We start from the raw sequence: 24,113 nt of genomic DNA, 5'->3' as shown, positions 1-24,113 counted from the left end.
TGAAATCTGGATGAAGAGGCTTTTACAAGAGTTTTATCGTAACTGTGTAAAAAAGACAGTAAGTCAGTGAAAGCCATGACATGAGACACTGATGACGCGGTTGTTCTGTAAATCCAGGAGGTTTGATAAACTGTAAATATTATGTTTTATTATACATATATATGGGGGGATTTCCAGGATCTATGTAATTTGGTACCAAGTATAGTGAAATGAGAGACAGTGATTTTTGCATGTTCAGCTGACCTGCCAACCACAAAGCAAGAATCTCAAGGCTACCCTCGATTCGAAATATGGAAAGATATGGAAATAAAAGTCGTCGTCTCAGGAAAAGCAACAGAGGATGGATCCCTCTGCCATGAACCAAACAGACATGGAATACAGAAGGTGTTGTATATACAGAAGAGTGGAATGTAAGTATGCAGGCAGAAGTACAAACATAGTTTTTATTAGAATTGGCACACAGAAAACATCTCTGGGAATCTTCTTTTGAATTTGCAGTTACATATCAGTTTCTTTGTGGGAAACCTGTACAACAAAGTGTTACCACATGTTATGTTAGCATCACACACACAGACACAGGTGAATTAGTTTCACTTTTGTACCAAGCTACAGTGTATTGTCAAATTCTGAGAAGAGTTTAAATTCTTGTCCTCCCCTTCCAATTTCATGAGTCAGTGTCCTGTTGTGAAATAATATATCCATATTATAACTGTCACTGTACCAGTAAGCACATTTTGAGTTTGCTGCCTTTAGATTAATAACTAAGACCCATTACTTCAAGTGGGGGACAATTTTCTGTCACCATCTCCTGTTTATTTATTACAAAATCTGTCTGTTTGGTGTCAGCAGCTAAACCTGTATATTTAGTACTTTTGTCTTCTTGAAATATATAAAATATGGATGAATAAAAACAAGTTTATCAATTTATTCTTTATTTTTGTCGACCACATCCTTTGAGATTGTTTCACAAAACCAGGGCGGTGAAACAAAATATTGCCATTTATTAGTAAACCACATATTTGAAAATGTTTCTCTTATCAGAATCAGTTTTAGAAATATAAAAGAAGACCATATTTCTATAGAAAACACATCTGAAACGTCATTTGCAAGGCACTCACACTGTTTGTAGTTTGTCAATGATTGCCACAAAACCCTCATGATCAACTTTCACTGTCCCCTGACATACGTGCGAGAACCAAGATGACACAAGAGAGAAGTTTACAAGCTGCAATCCCATGATTCAGTTCCCGAATCTGAGTCTTATGACCTCTGACTGAAAATCTCTTTTTAGGTTTCACTCCGAAACACTGCAAAAGATAGAAAACTATGCACAATACTTAAACACTGTATGTATGTAAGTATGTTGTTGGTTCCACTTAAAAATGTTGCTTTTTAAGCCATCAAAAACATGAAAGTCATCAGTATGAGTTTCACTCTAAAGTTACAGTAGCAATGTCTTATCAACACAGTCAGAGCTCTCCTTTTCTGACTGAAAGTCTAGTTTTGTAGTGTCATTAATACCTTGAATTGTTTAGTGATATACAGTGAACTGTGTAACAGTCTGTCATGGTGGATGAGAATACATTTAAATTACAGAAGCAACCGTAGGCCTTACACGCCACAAGCTAAGGGTGACTTCCTATCTCTGAGTTTTTGATGTACCTCTGCAGTGGATGTTTCAAATGCATTTCTCCAACTAAAACTGCACTAAAATCCCTTTTTCCATTACTCACGTAGATGTTTGCTGCTAGAAAAGCAGGACTGAGCCTAAGAAACACAATGTTGTGTCTCTTGAAGCTGGCAATAGACAACTTTTTTGCTTCTACGTAAGTAAATACTCACTGCACAGTGTAATGGCTGTAGACAGACGACACCATCCGTGTACAGACTGGTACCATATTAGCCTCACTTTCACGATGCTTTTCCATCTGCAACCGGGCCTGAATTTTCCCCGCAAAAACGAAGGTTGCATTGCAGCACAGAGGAAGAGGTCACTATCCCCAGGTAACAGTGGACAGACTGGAATAACTGTGGAAACTCTACGCTGCAGAGGAAAACTCTAGTGTTGTGTCAAAGTCTGTTGTCCCAATAAAATATGTGTTTCTCCGTACCACCGGGACTTGAGACGGTTCATTTTTTCTACAAGATCAGTAAATAACAAAACCCTTACTGTTGTTTTTTGCTTTGGACCTTAGCCTGACTGCTAGCTGTAGCCATGTTGCTAAAACTGTGTTTGAAACAGCGGTACCAACAGTAATACCACAGAGAAGCACTAGGAGGACTGCACTATTTCCGCTTTAGCACAAAGGAACCGCCTTATTAATGATGAAATTATACACACAGTCCCTATTGTCAAAGACAAATGTTATTCAAGTTATCAAGTGAGTCCTTGGCTTCGGTAACATTGGTAACAAGAGTACTGATTCATGTTAAATCAATCGGTGCCATGTTTCGTTACCTGAGAGGGCATCTTTGGAGTACAGACAAAAAGAGAGAGGGAGACTACATCATCCATGCAGCTTGTTCATGTCACAGTGAGTCGGGGACATGGTGAGCCAAAAGTGGTCGCATTTGTGGTTACACTTTACGCAGACAACAATCACTGCAATATTTGTAATGCTAACTGTGAAGCAGGCCAGAGCTAGGCTTCTAACACATCTAAATATATCTAATAACTGAATGGCGTACTGTGTTTGATAGCCGGAAAGAGAAATTTCCTGCAGCAGCAGCCGATGCTGAAGAAGTTGAACCCTCCATGGTTGAGTAAACTGAAGGTGAGATATCGACCACTTCCACAACTTCAGGTAATTAATTAGATAGTTAGATAAGGTGATGTTGGAGATCACACTCTCTTTTTTCACTCTCTTGGATGATGTTAGCTTAGCATTTTTAGTGTGTTCGCAAATGCTACACTGTCTCCTGCTATGCCCTGGTGGCAGACTGTTACAGGCTCGAGGTTGAAGGAATGGGTTTGGGGGTGGAGAGGTTAGAGTTTTCTATTTTATGTGTGTAACATGTTGAAGTTAAGAAGTTTGAACTTATTTTTTACAACTGAAATTACATTTATGTTATTACAGAGAGAGTAAAGTACCAAAAAAAAGGTATTATGTCTGTTCAAATGTAAATGGCACCCATTCGTACCGAGGCCAGACACGGGAGACAAACTGATAGAATGATAGAAAATGTCAACAATCTAGATGGATTTTTATGTGACAGTAAGTGTAGTGCAGCTCATTCTTCAGTAGTTGTTCCCCTTTCATGGCCCTCCAGTGTTAAACCCTTCAATAATACTTACTTACTCCACTACAGAGCAATAGAACAGCATGTAGAAAGAAGTCAGTCAAGTAGTTTCCCATTTAGTATCCAAAGTGTGAGATCCTTTAACTTGTGGGGGGGGAGAAAGGAAAAAAAACAAATGTTGTCCTCTGTCTGAACTGTCCAGACTATCAGGCGTGACCCAGGAGAGGAAATGAGATGAAATAACCGAGAACCGAGCCCACGACAACCCCGAGGAAGATCCAGGTGTTATAGGACATGACGCAAAGCATGATCATGTAGCCCAGAGACACCTGCAGCATGTGGAGGAGAGTCTGGATACCATGCAGCAAATATCTGAAGAGGAAAGGGAGGAAAACATAACTTACACAGGCTGCAACACATCTATATGACAAGATCATTACTTCAAATACTTTATTCAGTAAAATAGTGTGAACTCTTTCTTTTGTTTTGTCGAGATGTTGAAGGATTTTACGAGTCAAGGACTCTGGTTACATGCTGTTTTTGTGTTCAATCATTATGGCAGAACAGGTGACACTTTACAGAAAGGGAGGGAGTTCTATGTTCCCTTTCTGTTAGCTTATATATACATTTCTATGAGCTAACAGAGAGGGAGGTCAATGTTCAGTCTCACATACATCTAGTGAGTGGGAATAGTCGACTCAAAGATACACAGACACAAAGCACCATACAGGGTCAGGAAAGCATATAGAATCTAACGGCTGTTACATGTACGATTTCAGGTTTATTTGTACGGAGGACCATTTCTGCCAGTAAAAAAATAAAGAAAGAAAAAAAGCAATGATTTAAAAATAGTAAAGTGAATTAGTACATCAAACCTGTGACATAAAAAGTTGAAATTATGATTTTAAAAAATAAATGTAACTAACCATGAAGATATATTTTTCCTTTTACTGGCAGAAACTGGCTTCCATAATTTTCTGACCTCTAGGACTGTACTCATTATCATTTGATGGAGATCTGCTCCAAAAAACTTATATTTTAATATTATTATCAGGTATTACATTATTTATATTTTTGCAGCATGCTCTATGCAGAAAGAACAATGACCATATTGTTTGTGATTTATATAAGCTTATTCAGACCTTGTTGTATATCACAAGGAACCTGACCTGTTTGTGGTGTTCGGAGCAGAAGGCTGCGACTCGATGGGGGTCAGCGAGGATTCAGAGGGACTGCTTTCCAGTACAGAGCTGCTGTCAGTGCGGAGGGGCGGAGGGACGGCGTACGGAGACTTAGGCTGGGCCAGCTTTGACTTACTCCCCAGCCACACCCTCCACACTTTGAGAACCTCGTAGAAAACCGTCAGCAGCAGGACCACAAACACCGACAGCACCATCCCTGGAGACAGAAAAACGCCACATACAGAGAGTTAACTCATACAGCTGGGCTCGGTGTCACAAACCCTAACTCATCCCTGAATACTGAGATGTTGCTTTAGCTTTGATTCATATTTTAACTTAGCACGACACAGAATTGCTAGCTAACTCGCAGAGGATGCCAGGTGTAATCAGCTCGGATTCACATCAGTTACTATAAATTCTTATGGCAATCCAGAGTCACATACTCAGTGTATATAATAGAAAATGTTCAAACTATTCCTGCTGCATAATCCTCTTGGCTCATCATTTGTATGCTGGTTATGCTTTAAACACATAACCATAGTTTGAAACACACTATGTAGAACCTTACCACATTGGCACTGAGACAAATATATGAGTACTGGCATATACTGTGCTTTATGTTGGCCAGTAAGTAACAAATAACTGAGAAGAGAACAGAGTAGAGCTTGGTTTGGAATCTCAATGTTTTTAGGAGAAAAATCAAAATGTGTGATGAATGAGTAACTGTTAAGTCCGTTGGCAGCACACTTTTTTTTCAAAGATTAATCTGGGCTTTTAGCTTTTATTTTGGATAGGACAGCTAGGAGTCAGACAGGATAGGGGGCTATCAGGCAGTCCAGCATTTCCTATCTGGTCAGTTTTAAGCCTTGTTTACTTATTCTTTAATCTAAATTATCATTTTCTAATTTAGACTCTTTCTAACATTTTGGCTATATATCAAGTCAAATGAAAAAAAAAAGTTTGTGTCATGTTTACAGTCTTCAAACTGAGGTACAGCACGGCATGTACTGAACCAAGTGCTCCTTATAACATTGTTCATTATTACGTTTATGCTACAACATGAATAATGGATTATTATTAAACCCAGAAATAAAGGTTTTGGCTTCATAATCTCAGCAGTGGTCAGGCTCTCACGCTGAACAGACTGATGGTGGAAAATGAAAAGTATGAAGGGCAGGTTTCAGAGTCGTCTACAGATGATCTGACACATTCTTTACTTTGAAACCAGGCCAATGTCATTTACTGATATGAAATCAAGCTGATGACAGCTGCTACGCCCTCCACAAAAGGCTGCAACCTTTCAGTCTTATCCTTCAAGCCTGCAGGTTTTCAGTCGATCATTCTTTAAAAAAAATGCATTGCTTAAGTTTAAAGTGATGCTATATAAACTTCCCATGTGTGTTTAGCAGTGTCTGTTGACACAAAACTATTGTATGTTTTAAGCAGAAGAACTGGTTTTTAAAGGACAACCAAGACTGATTCCACAGTAATGTGAACAGCTCCTGTGAAGAAGGCTAGGCAGCGCCTGTATCACCTCAGACGGCTGAGGAAATTTAAGATCTCCACAGGGCTGTCATCTCTGGAAGCATCATCGCCTGGTACGGCAACTGCTGCGCCCTGAACCGGAAGTCTCTGCATAGAGTGATCCGATGTGCTGAGTGCATCACTAGAACTGCATTGCCCTGCCTTCAGGACATTTACATCAGGTGGTGTAGGTTCAAAACGAGCAGGATCATGACGGACATTCACCACCGCAACCATGAACTGTTTGTGAAGCTGCCTTCTGGTAAGCGCTTACGCAGTGTCATGGCCAGGACTGAGCGTCTGAGGAGGAGCTTCTTCCCTCAGGCCATTTACACAAACTCTCATAAACCAACATAACACACCCTCAGCAAACACCATACATCTATATATCTATATCTATATCTCTATCTATATTTTATTTTTTCTTTGACTTTTTTCTATTTAATTTTAAGTCTTTTATTTTACTCTCTTTTCAGTTTGATTTTCTGGTTGCACTTTTTTTTTGCACAGTAAACGGAGTGGTTGCAATTTCATTTCACTGCTGCTGTACTTGTACAATTGCATGTGACGAATAAATCTTTGAATCTTGAATCCTCTGAAGTGAAGATATTGGACAGTATCGCTGTTACCTGCAGGCCCGTGCACATCCCAGAAGTCAAACAGCAGCGTCACGCTGCTTGACACTCCGAAAGTCATCTAAAGAAAAAAGAGAAAAACATGAAAAAACTGAAGCAGCTGTCGTTGTTCACTGGCTGAACAAAATTAATGCACGCCAAGGTGTTGCAACAACGCTGACCTCAGCCTCCCTTCCACCACGATCAGTCATGTAAGACTGAGAGCTGCTGCACTGCTCTGTTATCAGCCCTCACCTGCTTTATTTTCTGGTGCAATGACTCAGAACGGTTTTGATTACAGATCTAAGCAAGCCATACGCTCTCCTTTTTACCTTTTCTTAAAAGACCAAGATCATTAGCGTTATAAAAATGAGCAGTAAAAACGCCAGTGTTTACGTCTTGTTTCTGGAAAAATTGGTGCCTTTCCAAGTGATTTCAACGTCCCAGTCCAAACAAATGGGAGAAATACCGGATAACAGAAACCTGGTCAACATTTCAGAACAATAAAGATTATAAACAACACACATTGTTTAGGAACAATGAAATGAACTTAACTGAGGAAAACTGTTAATTTACTCCTGTTTCTTCAGTTTTCATACGGTGTGCGTGCAGAATTATCTTTACATTCTTTCATGCCACACTCAAAACCTCCTCTGTTCTATAAATCATTTTTGGATTCCTTAATAACAAAAAAACCCAATTTACGCCATTCAGAGCAAATCTACTCAGCTGATCTCTTGCTCCACAATTACAGGACGTATGGTCCCACAAAAGCACACTCTGTTCTGCCCTGCTGCTGTGAATGTGTGACTGACAGAGGAATGTACTGTTTGTGTGTGTGCGTGTTACTGCTGCCCAGCTCTTTGTCCTTTCACCACCTGGCCTGGCATGAGTGGCTCTCACCAGCTGCACACCGGAGAAGGTCTAAAAGGAAGGATTTTCCAAACTGACCAATCAATTAGTTGATTAAGAACAACCATAAGGCCAAACTTTCTCTGGTTCAAGCCTCTACAGTGTGAGAATATAATAAAATTAAAATAGGCCTTTTCTTTGGGGTTTTATCTGTTGGTTGGACAAAACAAGAAATTTAAAAATGTCACTTTGACATTTACATTTCTCTAAAGTTTCCAACTGTTTATATAATGATTAAAAATGTGGCAGTTCTAATCCATTATATATCACTGTGGAATAAAGGAAGAGTGCATCATTTCTGCCACTAAAGGGTCTCTCAGTCAAAAGAAGGAAAATGAAAGATGGAGTTTGATGACACTGTGAAGTAGCGTGGGATCATTGGAGTTGTTTTTCATTGTGAAATAACCACCATTGCCAATGAAAACTTATCTAACGTTACTCAGGTGGAAATGTTCACAGACAAGGACAGTGAGATTTACGTGAAAGTTATAGCAACAGTCAACATTGTTGAAAAAAATGTTACATTATATATATCTTTGAATGTGTGTGTTGTCTGCTCCCTTCATGTGAAACCCAAAGCTCAACCTGTAAGGTTCCTTGTGGTTTAGAGGTTTGATGTGTACTTCATATAACCAGGATGCCCATCTGTACAGAAGCCCTAAAGGGCCATGCATTCATACATTTTATTTCCTTCGTTTTCCTGTGATAACGAGTTAATTTCATTTGTTTTCTCGAGATCTCGAGTTATAATTTCTCAAAATAACAACTGCCGTTTTCCCGAGATAACGGGATAACTTTCTCAAGATCTTGAGATAACGAAACTTTGTTTTCCCGAGATAACTATATAATTAATTCGAGATCTCATCATTAACTACATAGCTGGTCAGCTATGTAGTTAATGACGACATCAGGCTCACTTAGATTGCGCCGCCGATATAGCTGAGGCCTTGCTAACTGTCTTTTTAGATTATGCACACTAATGTGTGTATTATCTGTAATAGCAAGGCATAATGCTATTTCAGCCTGTGTCAGGCCTTGATTGAAAAAATATGTGACGTGGTGATCGATATGCTCCTGCTCCTCTGACATTGCTACACTGAATGATGTTTCCTGCAATGATTTAATATGCTACACTATCATTTTGTTTTCTCGAGAAAATTATCCCGTTATCTCAGGAAAACGGCAGTTGTTATTTTGAGATAATAACTCGAGATCTCGAGAAAACAAATGAAATTAACTCGTTATCATGGGAAAACGGAGGAAATAAAATGTAGGAATGCATGGCCCTTTAGGGCTTCCGTACATCTGAAATGGCCAAGGACTTTTTTTTTTTAAATTGCATACTACCAATCAAAGCTAAACATGAGTAAAATCATTACATTCAGTGAGATGATCACACAGTTTGTAAACCAGCCAACAGCAAAGACAGATGATCTAAGATAATGTATGTGGAGGTCAAAGCACAGTGAGCCAACCTGTAGCGTATGTAATCACTCTCTCATCGCACCAGGAAGTTGGCTCCTGCAAACATACCTTGGGGTTAGTTTGAAGTTCTGTTTCTTGCCCTGTCAGACTTCTTTCTAATGATGTCACCATGTTCGAAAATCTAAGCAAATAACTTGGTGAGTGCAATGTTGTTATTAAAAATGATGACTAACCCTACAAAAATAAGATCTGATCGGATCCGAGTTATCTTTTTCAGAAAAATGTGACAGCAGTAAAAGAGAAAAAACTGGTTAGTGAGTGATTAGCTCCTTGTCATTTTCAGTTTTAGCCATTCCACTAAAATCCAGTTCTATGGTTGTCAGACTGTTGACACTTCTCTGACTGAAATAAAGATTCTAACAATTAAACATAGAAAAAGGTCAACAAAGTTCACAAATAGTGCAGATGTACTCTAATACTGACTACGTGAAGTATTTCAGGCACACGGAAAACATGGAGAAGGACAAATATAGATATCTTGAGTCAACAATCTACCCTAAGGCCAGGCAGGGTGATCATTGTGAGCTTATCTTTCAAACCGCTTGAGAAAACCAGATATTAGCTTGCCAGGTGATTACTGAGACTGCAAACAAGGAGAGTGGTGTTTCTACTACAAACACTTAGTACACTTTCAAGGACTGGATCTGTGTTTTTGGTTGGTTGCCACTCATATTATTAGCATATTCAGGACTTAATTTGCCACTTTAAAAAGGCCACTATGTAGTTTTGGAGAAGAAATACAAAATCAGAATTTTAATATTTACAATATTAATGAGGTGAGAATACAAAATGAGGAATATTATTTTTTTCCACACCTGAATAAATAAGCTGTTCACAGAGGAAAATAAGGTCCCAGAACACTGTTTGAAGCTAGAATGGTGGCAGGGTCCGCCACATATAAACAAAGTAAAACAGCAAGAAATTGTGTCGTCCTTTAAGGTCAGTTTGTTCATTCAGTCACAAAAACAAAGAGTTTGTTGGCATTAAATGGAAAAAAAATCAGTCAAGGGAGATCTTTCTCTTCTGATTAAAATTGTTTTCCCCAAAACTAAATTGTTTAACCATACAATACTAAAGCTTCATGTTTATGGCGGTCTAAAAGGAAGTAATGACAGATTCTTAAATTAAAAAAGCTATGATTCACTTTGGAAAATACCAGGAAATAAAGTAAGGTACATGTGAGTTAAATGGGTTGAATGTAGGGCTGGGCAATAACTCAATGTTATCAAGTAGGCTATTTACTCTCAGTGGCATTGTACGGTGATGGTATGATTATACCACGTTATTGTTTTAGAAAACCATGTTGTCAGAATGAAACAAGTACTGAACTAAAACAAAATTGGTCAACTTACGTGTTAAGTGTCACATTTAATTGATTTCAGCCAAACTGCCTTAGTCTACCATACAATGCCCTGTACCCCCAGTTAAAGTACTGTCTACAACTGGGTCAACAGCTTAAAGCATTGATTCTGCTCCTCTGTGTTTACTGCGGTCTGCTCCCGTCCACACCACATGCTGTGGTTCAACAGCACACTAGAGACACAACTCAAAATACAGAAAGAACTTATTCCAGTGATACATAATAAGTAACATGCATGTCGGAGTGAGCACACAACTTACGGACATCATGGTGAAGTTGCTGAGCGCAGGCTAACACCACAGTTTCAGCAGCTACTGACTCCAGTTCCCCATTCCCCACTGGAGCGCGACACAGTTGTTGTTCGGGTGCAGTCAAGTACGAGCCATGTCTCTAATGTACCACAGTCAGAGCCGCTGAGCCAGCTCCTGAGTCACTACAGCCCAATGAGGCTACTGCGTGACGGCAGGAGGACACCAGAGGGCTGACGGTTAATGGAGTTCTTCAGCCACGGAGAACAAAGAGCCACTGCGGCTAAAATATCGAAATAATGATGAAAGTCCCGTTCAAGTCGTTCCGAGACCGAAATGTCACCGTCGAAATTAAGCAGGGTGCGTACAATTGGTAAATATTTGCATTATTTTTCAATAGTTCGTCAACGTTAGCCGAGATATGCAGTCGATGGACGTTTTCGGACGCGACGCATGCGCAAAAGGCACAGATTCCGACAACAAAATATTTTGTTCACGTGACAGACGGAGGGAGCCGAAGTCATTCGTGGACTTTCGGCTGCTTTCCCGATGTGAAAGGAAAAGTGTGCTGTTAAAGCAGCGTGAGGCCAGCAGAAACACTGCTGTCCACATCATGCGTCGCTGGAAGGAGGCTGGTGTTAATCTTGGAGAGATTTGTTCTTCCTGTCATGTTCATTTTGATATTTACAATATTAATGATGAAATGATACAAACTCAGAAATATTTATTTTCTCTATAAATGAATAAACAAGCTGTTCTCAGAGGAAAATAAGGTCCTCAGAACACTGTTAGGTAGAACATGTGGCAGGGTCGGCCACATATCAACAAAGTAAAACAGTAAGTATGAGTTTGTTCATGTTGTTTGTTGGGGCATTAAAAAATCAGTCAATGAAGATGTCTTCTCCGAAACTACATAGTGCACCTTTAAGGGGATACACCACAGGTAAATAGGGTGAAACAAATTTAACTGATAGGTATCAACATAAAACTTCCTCAGTTGATTACTTTTTGTAACATTTTTTGTAATACAAAGTTCACTGAAACTTTGTGTTTTAATATACAAATGAGTCATTGTCTAATTAAAAATATACTAATTTCCTAAACAGAAATCTGAACACTGGATGAAGCCAAATTCAGAATTCTTGTCTCATTTTGATAAAATATAAGACTAAAAGGTCCTTTCAGAGGAAATTTTAGATATCTCTTTTTAATCAATCCATTAATCTGAAAATATTGTCAAAAAATAAATGTTCTGCATGTTACGCAGAACTGATGTTATCTAAAATGTTATCTAAATCAGGCTATGAATGAAATGTATGAACAAACCCCTCTGTAAAAACCTTTAGAATATATATATAGGAAGTAAACTGGAACGCTTGGTGTATGTAAGTGCTACTACAGTGGAGATTTCTGACTCAGAGTATGTGAAAAACTGATTTTTAGAAATACTTTAACTTTCTTTTGTTTTAAAGATATAGGGTAAACATTTGAACTGAAAGATATCACCATGAAAATCCCAAGTTGATTACTGACATCAAGAGAGTGTATCTTTTTGCATTACAAGTTTTCTGATATTTAAGTATGCAAATCAGTCTTTAAGCTTAAATGTGTGCTGATTTGCACAAATGTCCAGAGCAGAAATCTGAACTACCTTAAACACCTAAATGTTTTTTTTTCTTTCCACTAATCTGTAAAAGAGAAAACTCTTGTCAACCTAAATAAATGAATTCCAATTATTATGGTAAATCCTAAAACATTTTTGGAGATTTTGAATACAATGTTTATTGTTTTACTGTGCATTGTGTTTGGCAGACAGCTCTTAATCAACTGCTGTTTTTGGGGCTATAAAGTTATTAACTTACATTTTTTGCCCCTTTTTTAAACTGCAAACATACTTAATCATTCTTCAAATGTTCCCTGAACTGATCAGTCTATTTCATGATGAATGCATGTTGTGAAGATTCTATCAAAATGGATGAAATGCTGTAGCTGACCTACGGTAACTATCTTAGCCTTCATTTGATTTGATTCATCCTTGGAACAGCTTCTACTGGCTGCCTTTTTGTATGTGCAGCTTTTAGGATAACTGAGAACTTGTCACCAGCAATTTCTGAGGAATCTCATGGCTGTACACATATTTCTGGAAATGCAAGACCTTTGACACTTAGATCTAGCTATGGATCAGTTGTGTCTCTTCACTATTTAGTCTGTTTTAAGTCAACACAATCCGAGATTTGCTCTCATGTAATGCACATTGAATTGCCTTGTTGTTCCAAAGTTCATAACGCTGACTGTTTGTCAAAAGAAAAGGAAAAATAAACTCTAGTTTTGGAGGCACGCTCTCATTTCAGAACGACAAACCTGACTCTGTTGAGAGAAACAGCAACAACATGTCATATAATTTTATTGTTATACTGTACAGTAAAACTTTGTTTCTGCACTGTAAGTTGAAATATTACATTTACTGATTGAGGTGCTAATATTAGTATCTGCATACTGCACCTGTAAACAGTTTACAAGTAGAAAAATACAAAACCAGACACCACTCATCAATATGTGAGGGGGGAGAATGAAAAAATAACACAGAACAAGCGGGGCGTCATAAAGCTATAGTACCTTTTGGTGGAAGAATTCAACAGAATCAGGAGAGATAAAGGCAGCGTGAAATGACTTCAGGGAGCTGCTGCTGCAGCCTTCTCGGAAATGAAAGGAATTGCACATATTTTCTAAAACAAGAATAAAAACAAAGTTCAAAAGGTCCAGTGTCCTCGCTGTTTTTAAAAGCTACATTTGTGTACATCAAGTGCACTTAGCACAGTCCACAGGAGACCAAAGAGGAAGAGCTGCACGAGCACATCCTGACATCCTTAGTGACAGAGAAGAAGAAGAAAGTCCACTACAAGCTCCTGGAGTGGGTGACATGAATCCAGACTGTTTAAGGCATGCATTCACAATAATGGAGTTTGGGTGACTGTCAGGTCCGAACAGTAACAGCAGTTTGTCTGTGGAGATTTCAGAGCGGTAAAATAAAACACAAATTCTGAAAAACACATGGCAACATGATCTACAGTCAAGAGCCAACCAGCATGTTTTTTTTTTCTGAATTCACAGAATGGACTTTAAGATTGTACTGAGATGTGACTTAAATAAGAAAAACACATCAATAGTTACACAAACTTTCAATACAGAGGTTGTGCTTAAGATTTTAAGTGGCATTGGTTTCCCACAAAAAAGTACAATGTAGGGCTGGGTGACATGGTTGAAATCATAATTATATAAATAAGGATATTTTCTGTCATTAAAGTATGACACAACATGACAAATGGATGCAAAATCAGATATAAAAGGAACTGATGTTCAAAGCAATGAACTGTTTCACTGTGGTGAGTTACACAAGATCAAACTTGAGTAGCTCATGTTGATTTAGTTTTTAGTTACATACATACATTTAAATGACATGATAAGATCAAAGCATGAGATGATACTATCTGATAAGATTAGGTTAAACTATCACCCAGCCCTTGCACACAATCACAGAAAATGTCTTGAACAGATAATTTTACACAAACAGTTTGAGTGAAAACAGAACTCGGGAAAACTCAGGTTCTCATCTAAACGAGCTCTATTTTACCTATACACACACACACACACACACACACACACACACACACACACACACACACACACACACGTACAGTAGATATGCACTCAGACACCCATGCTCTCAAAGTGCTGTGTTGTACACATGTATGTTTATCATCTGAGGATTTTCATCTCACTAATGTAGCACTCAAAGAAAGTTAAGGCAACAAACAGGAGAAACACAAACATACACAACATGTAAAAACATACAGCAGACCCCAGTTGGTGCATCATCCAAGTATTTCAGTGATTATGTCAGGCTCCGGTTTCAGGACAGGCTGAGTTAAGCTTGTACCGCCGACAACCACAGGAGGGCAGAGACGGACTGCATCAGTACTATCCAGCTGCAGGAAAACTGAGCCTCATCTGCAGCTATGCTCTCCTCTGAATACAAAACTGGTGTCAAAGCAAAACCTCTCGTGAAAAAACACAAGGTGGAGTTCCAGACATGATTTTCAACGTTTATCTAATGGGTTCATCACACTATTCATTCTTAAACCAGGGCCAGAGTTGACCCTGGGATAACCCTGGGATAGCCCCTTTTCACATCACACATTGTTAACCCAGGGTTGACCTAAGCCCAGGGCAATACGATTCATTCTACACTTCTACTGGCCCTGGGTTAAATGTTTGTTCAAACAAGCAGCTATGTTAACATCCTGAAATATCTTTATTAGCCTTGGACTAAGAAGGTTCTAAGCACTGGGCCAAGTGCAGTGTGAAAAGCCCTTAAAATCCTTTTCCAAAAAAAAAAATCGGAGCATAACAACAGTCTTATGTGTTGAATTTCAACATAAATTATCTTGACTAGAGATCTAAAACAAATTCAAAATACAATTGTAGATACTCCAATTGGTTGATTAATGTCAGTGAAAACAATATTTACAATATTGATTTTGTGTGAGTACGTAAAACTCTTTAAAGCCCTCATGTGTAGGATTCCAACCATTTCTGATTGGCAACTTCTGGTGATGTAAACAAAAAGACACTGCACTGCACAGCAATGCATGCTGCTACAGTACACATACATGTACATATAAACTGCACCAATTTTCACTGGGACTGTCTCTACTTTCTTCAAACAAAGACTTAAACCATCAGAATAACTTAAAAGATGATATCATCACAGAAAGATCCTACATACAGGGGGTTTAACTAGCTTTACAGACAGACCACAAACTGGCAATAAGCTCTTCTTTCAGTATCCAGCATGTAGACCTCTCCACCCTGCTGATGATGAGGACGACTGAGACACAAATGACAGCAGTGGACCACAACAAGTGCACATTTGGAACAAGACTGCAGAAAAGGCCAACGTTTGATCTCATCTAACACAAGCTTTCAGTGTGCCGAAATCGTTTTCAAGGCATCACAGATGCAAAAAAATTCACTGAAAAAACATGATTGTGCCACATGAAACAAACATGTCCGTTCACTGAATATTCTAAACGCTGTACAATGATCCAAAATACTTCTTTTAGGCACAGTGATGTTCACCCGCTCTGTCTGACACTACCTGGTGGGACATGAGGTGACATTAAAAACTTATATTCAATATAAGATATGATCCCTTTTTTACGTATTCGAGGACAAAGAAATAATCTTTGGGGTGTTCAGGGAGGGGATTATGGTCCGTCCTCTTTAACCCAGTGTGTCTCTGTCCTGATTTGTTGTGAGGCGAGTGCAGACAGGTGTGGGTGGGCGTGGCCACGATGCTTTATCACCTGCTTCTTTTCTACTGTCTGCTGTTGAAGCTGGAGTTGGCGCTACTGCAGCTCTCCTCGTAACTGGGAGGGGGCTCTGTAACACAGAGAGGAAAACAAACATCAATATAGTTGAAGTCCTAACATCTCTTCCACTCTTACCTGCTGTAGTAAAGTATCTGTAGGTCAGTGGATTTTGTCTCATAGGGTTTCTTTCTTCAGTCTATCTGAAATGCTGTAACAGTTTTCTGCAGTTTTCCACCTTTGTATTGTAAGAGTACAGGCCTTTTTTACAGCAGATATTTTAACTTGTCGTGGTTGGAAAAGCAGTCTATATAAGCAATAAACAACCAAACTCATGGAATATGTTGTTGAATAGCAAAATACGCTTCATTTTAGCTGGGTTACAGATGCTAATCGTTTATCTAGATTCTTCCTACACAGACAGGCAGTGACGTGGGATGTGGGATATTGAAGGATTATATGTTATAGGATTATTGAGTTCAACTGTGAATGCTTCAGCAACCCACGTCAAAATGTGTGACAGAACAGCAGATGTCCTGGCCCACACATTTTGTTGTCCAGATCTACGAAAACATGTTTGTTTGGTACAGACCTCAACAAATGTCACATCATCATTATTTCAAAGATTCTGTCGGTGATTATTCCCACTAATTGTGAATCATATTCCGTGATGTTTTTACCAAATCGCGCAACCCGAGTATAGTACCACTTGGGGTGTCAGGTCATCCATCACTTCTTTTCATTTCAAATGTCAGATTTCAATGACAAAAACAAACAGTTCATAGATCAACCTGATGGTTACTTTGTTGCACACTAAAATAATTCTATTTTCTATTTTCAACATACTGTACCTTGTATTTATTCAAAGATAGTATGACCAATTGTCAGAACCTCGCAGGTATCCATACAGGTTTAGTCTTTAGCAAAGTGATATAAACTTGTATCAACAGCTCTGGTGTTTCTCTTGTTTAATATAAAACTTTGCAGCTGATTCTGAGATTACTTGTGTTTGTCTTATCTGTCTTATTCCTCATAGGAGTACAAATAACAACACTATTACATGAATCTACTTCTGAACCAACATGAGAGAGCATTATCTGAAATCTTTAGACTAAACTTCAGGCGACCCATTACTTGATTTGATTGTTGCCATGACATGAAATGATATTAAAAGCATCGACTTTGATAAGGAAGACAGACTCTCTAAATATTATTCGGCCATTAATCTAATTTGTTGAAGAACTAACCATGAGGGTAATCCCAGCTGCTGTACTCTGGAGGCAGGATGAGTGAACAGGAAGTGGGGATGGGCGTCACGTCTCCCTCAGTGAAGAAAGGTATGGTGGCCCCAGTGGACACACAGAACAAGGGAGCGGAGGCGTTGGGCCGTCTGTGGCTTGGAGGAAGTGCTGCGCCGGGTGCGTGGCTGAAGGCGCTGGGGGACATGGTGACCGGCTGACCTGAGGAATCCTGCTGAGAGTGACTCTTGGTGGGAATCTCCTCACTGGCCACGGCGCCTGCACACAGCCCCTCCTCTGGCTCCTCCTCTGCCGGCGGGGCGCTGGGTGTCACGCCCGCTGCCCCTGGCGCAATTGTCGCACAACAGTTGACTGGACTGGTGGGCACGGGCCTTGACGGAGATAAGTTCACAGCAATGTTCCCAATGTAGATAGGCAGAGTGACGACTGCGTCTGGAGATTTTAGTGACACCTGTAACACAGAGATGAATGAGGAACGCAATATAATTAGAGATTGCAGATTGCAACTAAATGAATGCTCACAAAGATTCTACTCAAAAATAGAAAGGAAACATTTACTTTCTTTATCAGCTGCTGCTGAATGTGGCTGAATGTTATAGTTCTGCAGAATTTTATTCTTTCATGTTTAAAGGCTTGAGAAAACAAATTATATTGAATATTACAGCAAGTGAGGGAGAGTACTCTACAGCGAGTTTACAGTGAGTGGGAGTCATCAGTGATTCACAGGTTTCAATCTGGAAGCTCTGAATACAGTAAACAAAGATATTATTCACCAGCGTGTCAAGAGCTGGTCTGTCAGAAAACAAACCATTACAAGCTGAAAAGTAGATGCAGCATACCTCGCTGCTATATAGCATTTGCATTGTTTACAGCAACAACAAGCCCTTAAATCTGAAATGCTGCTGAACATGTGTGGGCAGCAGCAGGAACAACACAACAACAACAATTCAGCTGTGTTCACTCCACTAGTTGAAAAGATAATGAACTGAGCTGAGAGCTGATGAGTATGCACACACTCTAACCTGAATGAAATAGTCGATGTCTATGAGGCTGCAGCCAGTCAGCGCTGACTGAGGAAGAGGAGGGACGATGATTTGCTCTCTCCACTCTGCGTGTTTTCCTGCTTTCACGCCAGCTCCCTCCACCTCTGCGATGGTCCGCAGGTCAAACACAGGCCGTTTGGTCTTATAGGTCACTTTCTGGTTTCAAACGTGGACATAAAAAGAAGTTATGGTGACGTCGAACCACTTCACCCGCCTCAAGCTACTTGCATGGAAACATGAACCATTGAAATAGATCAAGAAAATCCTCTATTATCTTGAGAGATATTATGTGCACCCACATGAAAGGATTATCTCTATCAATGGTTATGTTAGAAGCTTCCCAGCAGAGATTTATTTTACATTCTCAAAGGTTATTACCCTCTAAAATGGAAATTTCCAGAGGGCAATGCACACTCATAATGGTGCTCATTATAACATATTTGGGATAGGACAAAGGCTATGAAGACACACATCTGTGGGTTGGAGAGGTGGGTTTATGGTCTTTGTTAAGAGCTTTGTTTCTCATTTTTCTTCACTGATTTTATGATCTAGCAATTTTTTTTTCCACTCAAAGCACTGCTCTGTACTCAACACCTGTAAAAACAAGAGTTTGCAAAGAGAAAAAAGAAACAAAATCATATTTCCTGAGCTGGCTCATTGCAGAAAGACGTTAGCCTGTTTACCAAATGTATGATGGTAAAAAACACAACTATTACTGATTATATTCAATAATCTACCTGTATGAGACTGGCCAGTACACATCCTGTGTCCTTTCCCGACTTGTTGTGGATCTCCGTGGCTAACTTGATGACCTGACCGGGGATGTAACCTCTCAGGTCACTGCGAGCTTTCAGCATGAGGGTACCCGTCTTCACCAGGAGGTAGTTGAACTTCTTAGTGGTCACAGCGTAACTCGGATGCTGCAGACAGAGTTAGAGGATAAATGTTTGTTTGCGCGTTGTAAACAATTAATAAGCCTCATTAGCTGATGCCGTGCTGATATTCTATTCCTGCTTAGCTCCAGAGAACCAGGAAACTCTCAGTCATGATGGGAAAAGAGAGAATGATAAGTGAGTAATGCCATGAAATCAAATAAGCCTCGACCAAGGCAAAGGTTGATCAAATAAGGAGATACGTTACAGTGATTGAAAGTCCTTTGTTCTTCGTTTTTAACTCCGAGATTTACTGATCAAGAACAGAACAGCAACATTCAGGTTTGTACAGGAATAAAATAAGCAAAGAGATAATCAACGAGATTTGTGCATTGTACACTTACTTCAATGTCAGGCACCTCGTTGAGGTTGAGCAGGTTGAGTAGGTAGAAGGGCCTTTGGGCTTTGTAGTCTTTAGAGAAGCGGGGCGTGTCGATGACCACCCTCACACGGTAAATGATCTTCCCAAAGGGTCCCTCGTAGGATGTCGGGGCAGCAACTGGAGAGAGGATGGTGAAGACAATAGACAAATTAATTTGACAGTGAAGACATTGTAGTTTCCTATGTAAGGACTGCAAAAGTCCATGTTTGATGTATTAATCTAAAGGTATATAAAAAAGTTATCACTTTCACATGTTAAAGTTTCAAATGTATCTTGTATAACCCATGAAAATATGAAATGCTGCTTAAAGTAAATTGTGAAACATAACATAGACACTAACATAGACACATGCTGTTACAGCCTTTCATGTGCACAAGTACGGCAAAAACTATTCTTTTTTTTCTGAAATAATTGATATTATACGCTTGTGTAAAAAAGAGACAAAGAATTAAAGGAAGGATTAAAGGGGAAAAAGCAAAGGTTTGATCTGCACCAGCAATTTCCATCACTATTGGGCTCTCAAAGTGGGCCGGGATCAAAAGATAACATACAGTAAGACATTCGTAGAGACTTTTGAGAGCTGCTCAGAGCCGGGAAGAGTGACGAAGGCAAAGCCAGACCCGAGGAATAAACAGTCACATCGGATTCTGCTCTGATCTGACGCAGTTTTCTGACGGAGGAGAGCTCAGAGATTACTTTTTAACTTTTCACTCCTGTTTATCAGCCTGACTGCAGCAGCAATTTGCTGAGGAGTAGTCCGCTGTCGGTGTTTATGTTATGTTGCCTGCTGACTGGAGCAGCTGGATGGATGTACTTTTATTTCATGGAGACATTATACAGGGAGGAGAATTGCAGTCTCTGGTGAGTATCGAATAGTGAGTTTACCTGGATTTAAACACACAGATACACACACTCCTTTTGTGCTGTTGCTGGCTAACGTTAGCTCATGGCTAATGTAGTACTCTGGCTGTTTGGGGTGCTGCATACAAATAAACACAAATGATGTAGTCCGTAGTCAAACCTGCTTTGCTGGTAGTTAATACACCATTTAACAACAACGACTGCTGATGAACATCTATCTGACTTGCACACATGTTCACACACAAGGTAGTTTTGAAGTTTAGTTCATGTTAAGTTTTTTCTCGTTTGCTGACTTCACTAACCTGTAAGTAGTGGCAGCAACCTAATGAAACGCACTGTTACCTCGAATAAACTTGTGGATTTCTCTGGGTTTGAACATTGTTGGAGACATTTGGGATAATGTACACAATTCAACAAAATGTATAACAAATACAGTCGTTTTTATTTAAATTTTAATGCTGAATTTCTACGTATTATATCTTTAAATGAACACATTCTTTAACAAAAGATTGCAATAATGCAATGCTTTTTAAAAAAAATGGATTCATCAGGCTAAAAATGCAATAGATTACACTTTATAATGTTACTAGTAGGGGGAAGACAGAGCTGGATTTGTCCTTATCCACACAGACCTTTATCAGAGCTGTCACAAGATGTAAGTCCTTCAGACTGATTTCTGCACATCTCATCTTGCATCGAAAGGACACAGACTGTTTATGTGACTTACGGAAAGGACAGTGAACAAGAGAAAACGGGGGGGAAATGCTGGAGGGAAGGAAATTTAAGGAGAGGGAGGTAAAAATAACTATTTGGGGAGAAAGCAGCCAGACAGACAGATGGAGAGAGATATTCAGATCCGGGAGAGAGGGGAAAAATACCCTTCTGGCAAGTACAATCAATTTGCATATAAATTCCCAAACAGGATATACAAAAAGGTGATTAATAGGTTGTCAAAATTAAAGCTGAGCCACTCTCACCCTCACTAGTCTAATGTGTTCGTTTTTTCCCGCATCCTCATTCAGATGTTAATGTCAGCTAGGCAGGCAGCTGCTCCAGGGACGAGTCTGCTGCTGCTGTCAATAAGAATTAACCATGGAAGGTGGGCTGTTGTTGATTGTTGCAGACAGACTGACAGGGGACAGACTGACTTTCTCTGGGGACACACCTCAGTGAGCTGCTGGTGGTTGGTAAAAGTGGCAGAGGATAGTTTAGCCTGACTTGTTCCTTCGAGCTCAGATACGAACTTCTCCTGGCTCTTTAGCTGCTGTTGTACTTTCAAGGTGACAACTTAATTTCAACAGGAAGTACCCTAACATCATTTTTAGGATGGACTTTTTCAGTCTGTATCTAGAAACCTAGTAAGCACTCGTTGATTTGCATTTTGATTTGTAAATAAGATCTTGACACCTGTGTTAAATCTGGGCTTGGTTTTCAAAGTGAGAATAATTCATGTTCCCCAGAAGATAAATCCTTCTGACATTTCCCCTAGGGCCACCATGAGGTTCGCATTTTTGTGAAATGCCTCGACAACTGCAGGATGGACTGCCATCACATTTGATCTGGACAGGAGCTGTCGCGATACATCAATATTGATGAGAACTGCAATACTTTTAATACACAAATGATAATATTGTGTAAGTTATCCAGCACCTCTTAAATAATTTCTTTGTCCTTCCTTTCTCACTTTGTAATAGCAGGTAGCGTCAAAGCAGCTGAACGCTGGCTGCCACCCACCATAAAATAGGATATACAAAAGAAGAAGAAGATGCAGTAACTAGCTAACTAGCTACAGTACTACAACAGTGTGTGCTACCTTGGGGGAGGAAATGACAGATGAAAGCGAGACACTCTACCCGCACTTGGAAAAAGTAAGCCCACCAGTGTGTGAGTTTTTTGAATGAATGAAAGATGAAATTGAAAGATGAATTTGACAGATCGCATTATCTTTTTTGGTTTATGATTAAACACCGGCAAGGCTAGCTATGCCTTGTGTTTAGATGGTGAACATAGTAAACATTACCTGGCATATACCAGCAACACTTCAACAGCAATATGATTCAATACTTATCTCCTTCTAATTAAAAGTTGAAATATAGTTATTGAAATGCTGTTGATACAAGTATTATATGAAACCTAAATGTCTGAAAAAAAGTTTAAGTCCTTCCAAATTTGGCCCAGTATACAGAGAAGACATCTTTCAACCTGTTAATCAACAAATTATGAATTACTTGTCAATGTCTGCCAATTTGTGCTCGAGTTCCACACACATAGTTCCACTAAACTTTAAAATTTGAATTTAGATCTTGACTTCAGAGGTGTACAGATCAAGTAGAAGGATTTTATCTGCTAAACAGGGAAGGAAATTAGTTGTGAGAAGAAATCTTGTTTGGAGGTAATACTCTATGTGATTTCAATAGGTCTGGCTTATCAGAAAAAGCAGCACACATTTCACACAAGTTTTCTAGCAGCCAATAAGACCCCCAAACCCCAAATTATCTAGTTTAATTTAAAAAATCTACAATTAGATAGGAGGATAGAGATTTGAAGGCTGCTCTTGACTTCTTCTATGGAACTAGATAAGCAGCTGCTCACCGGTTATTCAGTTTTTATTCTGGTTATCTGTATGAAAACAAGGATGCTTAGATAGTATGAAGAGGCTCATTTACAAAGGATAAAAGTTTGTAGCACTTGTGTATCACTTGTATTCATCTCCTTTGTTCTTCTCTCTTTTCTTCCTGAACTTGTATCTTGTGTCTGTTTGGAATGAGGCCATCCACCATTTTATCTAACCCTATTTACTCCTCTAAGTGTCCTTGTACTGAGTTTATCTCAGCCTGCGCCTTCCTCTTCTCTTTGAATTTTTTTGTTCCTGCAGTGAGAAATCATCGTGCGAGAACAACAACTGATGCCTCGACTCCAGATAAATGAGCTGGGCTCTTCAGAGGAAATTCTGTTAGTCCTCCCCTGTACAGCTTTGTTAAACGTACTACAATTAACTTTTAACTGGTTATCAAACAGTTATTGAACACTTAATTAAATAGTGATGCCCCAAAATTTAAGTTGAATCAACACCTCTCTAAAACACTACAACAAATACTGAACATTATAACCTTCATATTCTTCTCATACACCCAAGCACACACTTTCACACACTGATGGCAGCTGAGCTGCACATCAGGAGCACACTGGGGTTCAGTCACCTGCTCAAGGGCACTGTGTACACTGTGATGGTGTCAGGAGCTGAAACACCACTGTTGTGATATCTGGACTGTGCCTGCCATAGTTGCGTTAAATTAAAGTGTTAGAAATACTTTTTGTGTTTGGTTTATATGAATTACTTACTTTTCTTACTTTCCTTGAAAACAACATCGAACCATTAGTGTCAGTGTAAACAGTGTAACAAACATTTAAACCAACTTAAGGTCTCTATCTCTCCGTCCTTGAGCAGGAACAGCTCTTAAGTTGCTCTGTGTTTCCATGTAACTCCTGGCAGTGCTTTTACACTGCATTGCTTGGTCACTCCAGATGATTTGGTTCTGTATATTCATCCATTAGAGCTTCTTTGATTTCAGTGGGGGATCCTGATCAGACGCAGAATTTCAGGGAACTTCTTACAAATATGAGGTCAAATATTGACCGTGATTCTCTATGTATATATATTTGCATGTGTTTTTATGTTGACATGCTTTCGTATCTACACATT

General features: G+C 39.3%; 2 protein-coding genes across 3 annotated transcripts in view; both read right to left on the bottom strand.

Moving 5' to 3' along the window:
* Positions 1-425: 425 nt before the first annotated feature.
* Positions 426-11,015, bottom strand: slc31a2 (solute carrier family 31 member 2). Of its 2 annotated transcripts, XM_084382562.1 has the most exons (4): positions 10,577-11,015; positions 6,575-6,641; positions 4,410-4,638; positions 426-3,612 (listed from the first exon to the last, which is right to left on the bottom strand). In XM_084382562.1, exons 1-4 carry the CDS (start codon positions 10,583-10,585, stop codon positions 3,447-3,449), a joined length of 471 nt encoding a protein of 156 aa, XP_084238688.1. In that variant the 5' UTR covers positions 10,586-11,015; the 3' UTR covers positions 426-3,446. The 2 variants fall into 2 exon arrangements, with proteins under 2 accessions (XP_084238688.1, XP_084238689.1); XM_084382563.1 differs by lacking the exon at positions 6,575-6,641.
* A 1,936-nt stretch (positions 11,016-12,951) lies between these two features.
* The window catches only part of arrdc1b (arrestin domain containing 1b), a 38,658-nt gene continuing 27,496 nt past the window's right edge, over positions 12,952-24,113 (bottom strand). Inside the window, exons 4-8 of the mRNA XM_084383342.1 lie at positions 19,512-19,666; positions 18,973-19,155; positions 18,215-18,391; positions 17,181-17,643; positions 12,952-16,006 (exon numbers count right to left, since the gene is read on the bottom strand). Coding sequence (XP_084239468.1) covers positions 15,942-16,006; positions 17,181-17,643; positions 18,215-18,391; positions 18,973-19,155; positions 19,512-19,666 — 1,043 coding nt within the window. The 3' untranslated portion in view covers positions 12,952-15,941. The remainder of the gene's footprint in view (positions 16,007-17,180; positions 17,644-18,214; positions 18,392-18,972; positions 19,156-19,511; positions 19,667-24,113) is intronic.

Source organism: Pagrus pagrus, assembly GCF_965226575.1.
Source record: "Pagrus pagrus genome assembly, chromosome: 19".
Lineage (NCBI taxonomy): Eukaryota > Metazoa > Chordata > Actinopteri > Spariformes > Sparidae > Pagrus > Pagrus pagrus.
The sequence above is the reverse complement of the archived record's forward strand: the minus strand, read 5'-3'. Positions and strand labels throughout refer to the sequence as shown.

Coding starts and splice junctions, on each gene's coding strand:
- slc31a2 (XM_084382562.1), bottom strand. Junction 4,639..6,574: donor GGATGTGCACGGGCCTGCAG/GTAACAGCGATA, acceptor TTCTGTCTCCAG/GGATGGTGCTGTCGGTGTTT. Junction 3,613..4,409: donor GCTCCGAACACCACAAACAG/GTCAGGTTCCTT, acceptor TTTCCTCTTCAG/ATATTTGCTGCATGGTATCC.